Genomic DNA, 11,835 nt, shown 5'->3' on the forward strand with positions numbered 1-11,835 from the left:
CTATGACATCACAAGTTTGAGACTTACTTCACTGGTTTCTGGCTTTGAGAGAGAGCAGCTCATGTTCACAAATATTGATTGAACTTTCCTCAGCCATGAAAATAACATTGGAATTCTTAATTTAGGTGGTTTTCCCCTTGAAATGTGTTTACCACAATATATGCGGTTCAGCATAAACACCGAAGTACAAAATCTGACTGGCCACAAACTAGAAGAAAAGACAGCATAGATTGATTTCACGCCTAATATTCCAGTTACAGAAACAGCACAGAAATACCCAGAGGGTCCGTGTGGTAAAATATAACCTCTGTGTTCAAAATGTTTAATAACAAGCATGGCAACAAACATGGCATAAGAACAATGCATGTTTTAGAAAAATATATCTGCAAATGTATTTTTCAGAATACACTATACATTCACTTAACCTCTACTCGATATTAAACATTTACAATTCAAATCACTATAGAGTCACGGTAGAAAACAACACGGTCGGTTTCCTCTAAATAAGGTTCGTTTCAGGATCGACTTACACCAGGAGGAAGGTTTCGGTAGACATTTTGGTAAAACAGGCAAACAACCTGAGGTGTCCTTATTGTTATTTGGTATAGGTCTAGTTTTAATTGATGGTTTTTCACCAGTTTGACATGATAACAACCCCCTCTCAGACAAATTGTCCAATTATTCACAATAGCTTTTTCCTTAGACAATAAATAAATGAAAGTACTACGTGGACAACCTACAACCACTCAGATTCTTTCCTAAAAATGCATAGTGATGTAACCTAAGAACATTTCTTATTATTTACCCAATTCTTGGTACTTACTTGGTTGGTCATAAAATCGGTTTATTAGGCCTGTATAAAGCAGATGGTGTTTCGGGCTTCCCCAAAACCAGTACCCAGTAGTGATGATACAGGAGTCAAACTAGGTGCAACCTCTTATTTTACTTCAAAACTAAAAAAAAAAAAAGCCAAAAAAAAAGTAAAAAAAGAAAAGTACTGCTGAATAATTGAGTTTGAGTAAAAGAGGTTTTGGTCATTTCCCATGTTTGAGTGAAGTGGTGGCTGTGTCTCCATAGCTTAAATTCTCCATGAGTCTTCAGTGCAGGCACCTTTTTGTGTTGTGGCTCTATCCGAGTGTCTTTGAGGAGACTGTCCAGGCTGAGAGGAGCACAGAAGGTCCCGGAGTCACTGGTCAGTATCCTGCTGGATAGCCTCCTTTCCTGGGGTCGGACTCGGCACAGAGATGCTCCCCCTGCCGCACCACCGCCTGGACAACGGAGTCTGGAGTCGGCAGCAGCTGCGTTACGTGGTTCTTCTGGACCAGACCCTCCAGAACACTCTGCCGTGGTATCACCATCACACATACACAAACATATTTTGCAGGAGGTTAAGGTGTTACTGGTGTACGATAGAGGTCAATAAAAGGAACATGTAACATCTAACATTTCTGATTATTCCTTTCTAATGCATGCCACAAGGATGGGAACTTACTTCTGGCCTTTATTTTTAGCTATAGCATATATTCCAGATGTTGTTTTACATCATAAGTCGTCTCCTTGTGTGTGACCCACCTTTTCAAAGCCCTGCTCCACTACTGTCATATTTGGGTTGAGCTGATTGTGAACTCGTGGCTCCGTCACAGCTTTCTTTAGGTCGTAGTCGAAGAACAAGGAGTTCAGGATGACCTGTTTCAACCATCAAAAAAAATCAAAAATCAAAAGATTTTATTGTCACACATTGTATTTTACACAGCACACAGTGACATTTAAACTCTGCATTTAATCCATCATAGTATTAGGAGCAGGAGCAGTTTGGGGGTCCGGTGCCTTGCTCAAGGGCACCTCGGCAGTGCCTACCCAAGCAAAGCCCCTACGAACTGAGCTATTGCCGACCCAAAAGGATGAGATCCCACCGAGATTGTCTATGTAAAGATATAGAGGGGTAATGTCTACCTGAGCAGAGAATGAAGTCTCCCTCACCTCTCTGTGTTGTAATGTGAGATTCTCTGTGCTTTGTTTACATAGCCGGACTGGCTGTGCATGTGTTACAGCTGATAACGCCGTCCCAACCGATGGTGTCGTCGCGGAAGCATGGCGCCCACCCTCCGATTCCCCCTCAGGTAAACACTTTTATTTCTGTCAGCACTGCTGCCGAGAGGGTTGAGCTAAACGCAACTGAATGCCGATTCAGACATTTTAGGCGACCAAAAAGGTTCAAATGAACTTACATGAACTGAAATCAGCGATTGAGACCATAAACTCATGTTTACAATGTTTACTGAGGTAATAAATCAAGTGAGAAGTAGGGTCATTTTCTCATAGACTTCTATACAATCAGACTTCTTTTTGCAACCAGAGGAGTCGCCCCCTGCTGGCTATTAGAAAGAATGCAAGTTTAAGGCACTTCCACATTGGCTTCACTTCTCAGACCCGGATGTTGGCTACGAGGCAACGGCTCAAGCCGTCGCCATGTTGAGAGCCATTGAGAGGCAATAAATATGCTCTCAATTTTGCGTTTAGCACCTTTAAGTTTCAAATAACTGACTGACTGTGTGTGTCTGCAGGATGGAGATGATGCGTGTGAATGAATCAGACTTACTAAGGCTGTGGCTGTGGTGATTTTTGTGCCCCCGGATGCTCCTACAACCATTTTCACTTTGTTTTCTTTGTCAAAGATGATAGTAGGACACATGGAAGACAACGGCCTCTTGCCTGCAACAGATAAACAGAATGTCGCTACGACTGCTTAATGGATTAATGTTACCTTTTTACCTTGTGGTTTAATGGTCCAAATGCAGCATTTTAACAGTTAAAAACAATTGCCAATGCCACAATTAATAGTTGGACATGTATTTAAAATATGACTGTAAACAAAGAACAGCAGTGAGTCACAGTGGGAGGTTTGGAAATTAGCTTATTGCTTTAAAATGAAGGAGGAGGATGCTGTTAGCGAGCTAAAGCTATCAGAGTTCCTGACAGTGACAAATGCAGGAACAAGCGAAAGCCTCACCTCTGCATCATCCTCACTAGAGGAAGGGTCATCCTCTTTGTGATTGTGGAAACAAGGGGCTTAATTTGGAAAAACACTGCGATCCATCAACACAGACGTGTACAGAAAAGTCATAAGCTAAACTGGGGGTTGGAGTAATAGAGTGTGATAACTCAGTCCAGCCACACCTGGTTGAATGAAATTGTTTGGTGAAGGAGGGATTCCAAACCCGTTGGTCATGTACGGAGAGCTGAAGTCGTCCATTTCATCGTTGAAAATGATTCCAGTCGATCGAGACATGACTTTGGAACCAAAGCTGAGGGAATAAAAACGCGTTTTAAGAGATGATTGATGCAAAGTCACAGATGATATTCAGCAAAACGTTTTTCTCTGACAGGCAGGTTCAGGAAAGAGTTTCTGAAAGCTTGACTTCTTACTATAAATTAATGGTGCTGGTGGCCGCCACAGCGCTGCCGTCCTCGGCTATGACCGACAGGTGAGCCGTCCCGTGGTTGTCTGGGACAAAATAGTCTGGCTCGTAGTAGCTGTCTGGGTGGGTGGTGTCATCTGTAATTTTACTCCTTATGCCATCAGCAAAGTAGTCTGAGGTCATGTTTAGGATGAGCTGAGAGGAGCAAAACAAGTCAGTCACAGAGCAGAGGTTCCTGACGTGAACATTTTAAATGGTAAACAATAGCAAAGCACTTGTAACAATACAGAAAACACTACCTGAATCTTCTCAAATCAGGGCTGAATAAATGAGACAGTAGGGCCCTGCTACACACAATAGTAGGTTTTATCATCAATTTACATGGTTGATCACCGAAAGAAGGAATAAAAGAAGACAACAGCGATCTCTAGTGACCGTAGTAATTATGACAGGAGTAAAAGCGGAAGTCGAGCGCTGTGGTATAGACGCAGCAGAACTCCATATGGGGAGGAGATCGAGGGCGATGGATGGGACACGTGTAGATGTGAAGTTTCACTTTCACTTTTGAAGCATAGTTATTTTAGATCAAAACACCATGTTTTTCCCCCAAACTTAACTAAGTTGTTTTGTTGCCAAAACCTAAAGAAGCTGTTTTGTTTGTGTTCAAAATGTAAAGTTTCACAACAAGTTTTACAACATGTTATAACTAGGGCTGTCAAAGTTTATGCGATAACACGCTAACGCAAATTAGTTTTAACGCCACTCAAGATATGTGAATGAAAATGGGTTCTATGGGTACCCACGAGTCTCCCCTTTACAGACATGCCCACTTTATGATAATCACATGCAGTTTGGGGCAAGTCATAGTCAAGTCAACATACTGACAGCAGTTGTTGCCTGTTGGGCTTGAGTTTGCCATGTTATGATTTGAGCATATTTGTTATGCTAAATGCAGTACCTGTGAGGGTTTCTGGACAATATGTGTCATTGTTTTGTGGTGTTAATTGATTTACAATAATAAATATATACATACATTTGCATAAAGCAAACATATTTGCCCACTCCCATGTTGATAAGAGTGTTAAATACTTGATAAATCTCCCTTTAAGGTACATTTTGAACAGATAAAAAATGTGTGATGAATCGCAATTAAGGATTTCAATGGATTGACAGCCCTAGTTAGAACGTGTAAGTTTCACTTTCACTTTTACAAGTAGGCCCCTACTGACCCACATCTATGATGGTTATAGTGAGTGATAACACACATTTAATGGCCTGATAGCAGTCGTATCGTGTGCGGGATCATACTGAGTATACAGTGATGCTAGAAAGCTTCAAAATAAAGCTCTGACGTGTAATAATAATAATAATAACATGTAGGCTTACATCGGTAATATTGAGATAACGTGGGTCCCCGAGTCTGCTCCTCTTGGCATAAGCAAAACGAAAAGCCTCTACGATCCGATGGTACGTCAGAGTCTTTTTCTCTGCTGTAGAGACACTTGTGCCTGTGAAGTTGTACCCTGCAAAATATCCACAGGAAAAAAAAGAACATGTCTGCAGTACGTGAAGAATCACATTTCTTTGCTTAATCAGGTAATGAGTCTCCTCCGTCACTGTGCTAAAATCCCATTTCAGTCGGAGGCAGGTCATTAAACTGTGAACTCTCCATTCAAACAACAACACGAAGCCTTTCAGCAATATGAATATGGAACCTCCAGATGAATTTATGAACACATTAATTCTTATCCCTCATTTGAAATTAATGATGCCACTTTTTATTTAAGGCTTGACTAAAGATTCCCTGCCTGAACAGATGGGCTGTTGATGGTGGATTGAATTTGGCAAGCAGAACTGAGTCGCAGCTCTGTTTCCTGTTTCCAAAACAGGCGGGGAAACGTTCCTGGGATGACCTGGGGAAACCTGACATCCTTTCTTCTACATGGCTGCACAGTGAGCTCTTGGCCAGGCTGCTCACCATCCACTATGTTGAGTATGAGTGCCAGCACCGGGCCACTGGAGGGGGCGTCTGGGACGTGCATGGTGTATTCCCCAACGTTCAGCTTCAGGGGGTTCTCATTCAGCACAGGTTGGTACTCCAACAGGTCATCCAAGGTAATAATGCCGCCTGCGACGAGCACAGAATGGTCAGGGTGAATTTAAATTGATGCTCACATTAATGATTGCCAGTAATTATGTATTCACCATCTCTAAAGACAACAAGGAACAAGAAAACAACATAAGACCTGCCGCCTGGATGTCCTCGACGATGGTCCGTGCCATTGACCCGTTATAAAACACATCAGGGCCCTCTTCTGCTATTCTTTGGTACGTGTCGGCCAACTTTGGAAATTTAACAATATCGTTTTCCTTCAGTATGTTTTTTTGAGAATCACAAAACACCTCACTGGAAGATGACAAAAGAAAATGAAGAAAAACTGTTAAATTGTGTTAAAAGTGTTTTAGAAAATTAAAAGCCACTACTAGTATCTGGTTTTATCATATGTTGATTCCTAAACAGGTATAACGTTAATGTAAAATTGGAGACTTGGATTTTGGTCTTGGAGAGTATTTCTTCATTGAAAGAAGAGCAAAGAACAGCACTGAAGGCTTTTATCGATGGTCTGTGTAACAAACCATCTGGTGGGTCAGGTTAGGTGCCAGTATCCAGTTCTTATAATACATCCATGGAAGCTGTAGCCAGGAGAAGTTTAGCTTAGCTTAGCATAAAGACTGGAAACGGGGAAACGTTTGCCTCTGTCCAAAGTCGAAATAAAAAACATGTAGAAAGAGAATACGAGTATTTTCCCAAAATATCAAACTATTCCTTTTACGTTGTCAGCTTAAAAAATCAGACACGTTATTGTACTATATTCAAGACACTGTTGCTGCCGTTCAGTTTAAATCCTTCACCCTCACCACATGTTGGCGTCTCTTTGAATGGAATCTTTGCTCTTGAAGATGGCATGTGCCAAAGCTTTTCCTATAGGAAAGCCGTGTCGAGCCAAGGCGATGCTGGGCTCAAACAGGTCCTTCCACGGCAGCCTGCCATGCCTCTTGTGGGCCATCTCGTAACCGCGGATCTCCCCGGGAATGGCTATGGACAATCCACCTGTCATGAAGAAAAAAACAGTAGTACCACTATTTTGAATTTCACAAGCTCTTTCTCTCTGTCCACTGTCTGACTGGAGGACCAGCATGCTAAGATATCTATAGATTCAGTCTTCTGCACACACAGATTCAGTATTTCATTTTTATGTAACCAGCAGCAGGCACAAGGAGAAGAGGAAAGGTTGTTAAGGATGATGAAACATTCGAGAGGAGCTGGATGGATAGATTTGAGACGAGAATATTTATCCTCTCTAAATCCCTCTCGAGCTCTGATACAACATTAGAGTCAGTTACAGAAGCTGCAACAGCTTTACAGAACTCAGTGAATCATCTTCTCCTCTGTGCCTGGGAAACCGTCCAACAGCACGAGGCGAGTACCTGTACGAGAGAGCTTGGTGTTGTTGCCAAACATGTCTTCAGTGGCGTTCATGGGCGCCGTCTCTCTCGCATCGATGGTTTCCACCTTCCCTGTCGAGCAGAAAATGAGGACAGGTTGCTAATTGTGTCTTTGCTCGGTTAACTTTTTGTTGAGAAGTTGTGATGCACACTCTACCTGTGGAAGCGTCATAGATGACGAAGAAGAGCCCTCCTCCGATGCCCATGCTGTGAGCGTTCAAAAGGCCGACACACAGCAAGGCAGCGATGGAAGCATCCACGGCAGAACCGTTTTTTTTCAAAATGTCCCTGAAAACACAAGAATACACTTAGCAGGAGCCGGCACTCATGCAGGAACAGAGTGTACCGCCGTTTGTCACATTTGGAAAACAAAAGTCTGAGAGCATCAGAGTCTTCTTACCTCCCCACTTCTGAACACTTTCCAGCGTCAGCAGCCACAGCAGCCTTTGAGTAGAAGTGGTCCAAGGGGGGAGGCGTGTTTTTCTTCCCCAAGCCCATGAACACCCCCAGGAACAGGCTCACCGCAGCCACCAGAAGGACCACCAGACCAGCAATCAGGGACTTCCCAACCATTTTCCTGACCCGGGAAAAATCCACACACCTCAAAGTCAGACAGAATTCTATCAGCTCAGAAACAAGTATCCTGTCCTGCAACATCACATTTTCACAGCAAACCTTTATATGAATAACAACGGGAAAATTATGTGAATCATATTTGTTTCCTGTCAAGGAGGGAGAGCAGAAGGTCCACCCTCATTTTGGTGTATCGCACAGATAGATGGGAAGAGCGAAGAAGGGAGTTGACCATTCAGCTGACTCAGTGTGTGTCAACAGTAATGACCATGTGTTTACTATATGACCCGACGGCTGCTTCACTCATTGGTGATGATGTGTCATCTTAGCTCAGGTGTCACACTGGATAATAAGCATGTGCTTCATTTGTAAATGCTTTTATATATATATATGTCTTGTTTGCTTAGGAAGGTTCCTAATAGGGCTGTCAATAGATTAAATTATAATTAATGATTGTTAATTGATGATTGTTAATTGATGATTGTCCATAGTTAATCAGGATTAATCGTACATTTTTTATCTGTTCAAAATGTACCTTAAAGGAAGATTTGTCAAGTATTTAATACTCTTATCAACATGGGAGTGGGCAAATATGCTTTCTTTATGCAAATGTATATATATATTTATTATTGGAAATCAATTACCAACACAAAACAATGACAAATATTGTCCAGAAACCCTCACAGGTACTGCATCTAGCATAAAACAATATGCTCAAATCATAACATGGCAAACTCAAGCCCAACAGGCAACAACAGCTGTCAGTGTGTCAGTGTGCTGACTTGACTATGACTTGCCCCAAACTGCATGTGATTATCATAAAGTGGGCATGTCTGTAAAGGGGAGACTCGTGGGTACCCAGAGAACCCATTTTCATTCACATATCTTGAGGTCAGAGGTCAAGGGACCCCTTTGAAAATGGCCAAGCCAGTTTTTCCTCACTAAACTTTTTGCGTAACTTTGGAGTGTTATTTATCCTCCTTCGCGACAAGCTAGTATGACATGGTTGGTACCAATGGATTCCTTAAGTTTTTCTAATTCAATATGATAGCAGTATGTAACTTCACTCTAGCTTTTAAACTACTACAACCTAATAATCGCAAGATGTGTTAATGCGTTAAAGAAGTTAGTGGCGTTAAAACAAATTTGCGTTAACCCGTATTATCGCATTAACTTTGACAGCCCTAGTTCCTAACTTAGTGAAATGAGCCAGAAGTCTTTAAGTGGCAACCATGATAAGAGCTGGTCGAATTCCCTAAATGCTAAGGAAAGGTGCTTCAATGCTTCCTTAGCAAAGGATACACATGACTCATTTTTTAAAACAAGACATCACTTTTTCAAATGATGGATGCCTCCCTTTCCTCAGTTTGGAGTGAAACTCTTGAGTTTTCCTTTCTAGTGCTCTGTAACCTTCCATTTCACTCTGATATCCATCCGGCAGGCTCTGCCGGAGTGAAGGTGAGAGTGATCTGTTTACAGATGCCAGCAGCCTCACTCGGGGCTCTGTGTGATTGGCTCAGCCGGCAGCGTTGCCATGCTCAGTAGCCGTGTCACAGTCTACTCAGCTTATTCTGCAGGCATCCTCCGAGCGATTGAGATGCCTGAGCCTTCGCCTGAGCCTTCGCCCAAGCAGCGCGGGTCCAGAGCTGGCTTTGTCGTTGACGCGAGCTTCTCAGCAACAGCAAATAGCCTTCTGCGGTACCTCGGCTAATCCAGCGTGCACTCCTGTTGCTGGGCCACACTGATAAAGCACTGTCAGAGGAGCCTGTGGGCTGTTGCTGCTGCTGCTGTGATTGTGTCCAAATCTAATCACTACTATCCTGTTCTGGATCTCCCAGGTTCAGAGCCGCCCCAAGGAGGGGAGTTTATTTAATGGACAGAGCTGATTTATAGCGGAAGATGACAATTACAAATCTGTTTGTTGCAGATCACGAAAGCCTTCCTTCGGCCTTTTATGCGCACGTCACTGTCACTGTCACTGCATGGGGCTTGTTTTTATGAAGTATCAGCTGGAGCTCGTTCATATTTTTATCCCTCAGCTAGAGGCTTTCTATTTTGACTTTGCTGGGAGGGATACAATCCTACCCACCAGGTCTCGCTCAAATTGTTTTCACACAAGAAAGGGGGAAGGCTTGTCTGTGCCCGATATACTCTGCAGCAAATCAAATCACACACTGCTGCTGTTCCTCGGCGACAGGTGAAACGCAGCCCGCAGAAACACTTACAGCAGAGAGATGGCCACAGTGGAAAAGGTGGTGATGTCATGTGTTTGTATGGGTGGCTGCAGGCCTTTAATGATAGGGAGTCATAGACTGACTGCTTCTTCTTTATTAGCAGTGACGGACAAATGTTTTTTTTTAGATGCATGTGTTGTGTGAATGGATGGTGAAAGAAAAACATGTCTTCCATCCCAGAGGTTCCCAATCGGGTTTTTGCTTGTGAACCATTTAAAGCAGCAGTGGGTAGAAATGGTGCAAATATGATTTAAAAAATATATTTTTATAAAACCATCACTATATCCTGACAGTAGTGCATTAGACAGTAAATCTGAAAAAACTCTTGTGACTCGGTGTCCTCCGGTGCTCCTAATGGCATCTGCAAGATTTCCCAGACCGGAGGAAAACAACCAATCAGAGCCGAGCTGGAGCTTTGCTGTCTCTGAGCAGCTGTCAATCACTCGCAAACTCTGATTGAACGGTCAAACTAGGCAGCGCTGATCAAATATGAATCACTGTTATGCCTATTTCTCGCCTCAAATGTTGTCAGAAACATCTTGTAGTGTACTGTTTAGCTGTAAAATTAGAAAATTTGTGACCCAGCAGCCATGTTGAGATCAGTTGAGGAAATACCAAGCACTGCCCACCAACCAGAGCAAACGTTCTCATTTTACAGCTAAACAGTACACTACAAGATGTTTCTGAAAGCTTTTGAGGCGAGAAATAGGCATTACAGTAACAGAACATTGATTAATATTTGATCAGCGCTGCCTACTTTGACCATTTGATCAGAGTTCACTAGTGATTGACAGCTGCCTCCGTTGAATGAACAGCCAATAGGAACGCTCTCTCTCTGAAATGACCTGTGATTGGCCAAAGTCACCCGTCACGGGCTAGACTTTTTAAAACCTGAAGATAGAGCCATAAGGAAGTGCAGAAGTTTAGTTTTCTCCCAGAACACTTGAATTACAATATGCTGAAAGGTTATTATGGAATTTTTCAAACCCCAAGTTTGTAACGCAGACTTTCTGTTAAAACGTTTAAGTCTCATGCTGAATCCAAAATAACCCTGATTACATCATCAGGGTTATTTTTTCTCCCTCCAGAGTCACACGGGATATTATACAGCTGTTTTACATACTGAGTATACCCCATTAATCATCTCACAACCCCCAGACTCCGTTGAATCTTACACTTTAGAGGGTCCCAGATTGGGATTACTGTTCTATCCAGTGGTTGTAGCACATTCTGATTCTTGCTATTCTTGCTTTAATAGCATTGATGGATCCTTTGGATAAAATATCATATTTTTTGAGCGTCAATGCAAAACAAAAGTCACATATATGAAGAAATGTCCCTTTATACAAATTTCAAAAACAACATAAAAGCTGGAAAGACAGTTATTTTTAGCACTGGTTGTAAAAATGAGTTATTTCATCAGCATTGCTCGGAGAGTCAAAGCTCCGACAAAACGAATTAGCAGCACGGGGGTGATTCATTAAACGAAGGGCGCCAGACAATCATAATTACAACCTCTAGGAAAATATGCAGCAGGCTGCATCCAGGGAGGATATAGTGCAGCCAGGGGAAAAATTTATTAGAGAGCATTAACCACCCTGCTCCACTAAACAAGGGTACGCCTGAATCATACCAGAGAATAAGATCAAATCAGGATCAAAGTCCTTAAAGCCACAATGACGGGACCTACAAATAGAAACATCACATACCTCTATTTCATAAGACTGAATTCCATGAAGAAGGAAAGTAATGTTTACGGTAGTATTCAATTACCTAAAGTGCAGGTGTAGAGGTTGCTGTTAAATATCTTAAAGGACAGTGGGTAGGATTTTGCAGATTGCAACCAACTGAATACAAAAGTGTCGGAGAACTACAGTGGCAAGACTCTCTCTACAGACTGACGCTTTGTCAGACCCCTCGGCGTCAATCTCCTCGCTCGCAGTAAACACGTGCTTAATGTTGTGAAGTAAACAAAAACAGAGGCTTAGGTTCAGGCAATAAAACCACTATATTAAAAAACAACATGGTTGGGCTTAAAACTACTGTTCTTGTACAGTGAAATTAACTGAACGTTGTGGACACGAACGAACAGCTGATTGTAA

At 42.3% G+C, this 11,835-nt stretch overlaps 1 protein-coding gene across 1 annotated transcript; it reads right to left on the reverse strand.

The window, feature by feature from the left end:
* Window positions 1-823: 823 nt before the first annotated feature.
* On the reverse strand, window positions 824-7,564 carry ggt1a (gamma-glutamyltransferase 1a). The gene is made up of 12 exons (XM_037776651.1): window positions 7,327-7,564; window positions 7,084-7,214; window positions 6,909-6,998; window positions 6,339-6,531; window positions 5,666-5,826; window positions 5,398-5,547; window positions 4,806-4,942; window positions 3,427-3,614; window positions 3,178-3,305; window positions 2,600-2,712; window positions 1,573-1,686; window positions 824-1,340 (listed from the first exon to the last, which is right to left on the reverse strand). Exons 1-12 carry the CDS (start codon window positions 7,497-7,499, stop codon window positions 1,194-1,196), a joined length of 1,725 nt encoding a protein of 574 aa, XP_037632579.1. The 5' UTR covers window positions 7,500-7,564; the 3' UTR covers window positions 824-1,193.
* Window positions 7,565-11,835: the final 4,271 nt, after the last annotated feature.

The sequence above is a fragment of the Sebastes umbrosus genome, chromosome 8 (genome assembly GCF_015220745.1).
Source record: "Sebastes umbrosus isolate fSebUmb1 chromosome 8, fSebUmb1.pri, whole genome shotgun sequence".
In the NCBI taxonomy this organism is placed as follows: Eukaryota; Metazoa; Chordata; class Actinopteri; order Perciformes; family Sebastidae; genus Sebastes; species Sebastes umbrosus.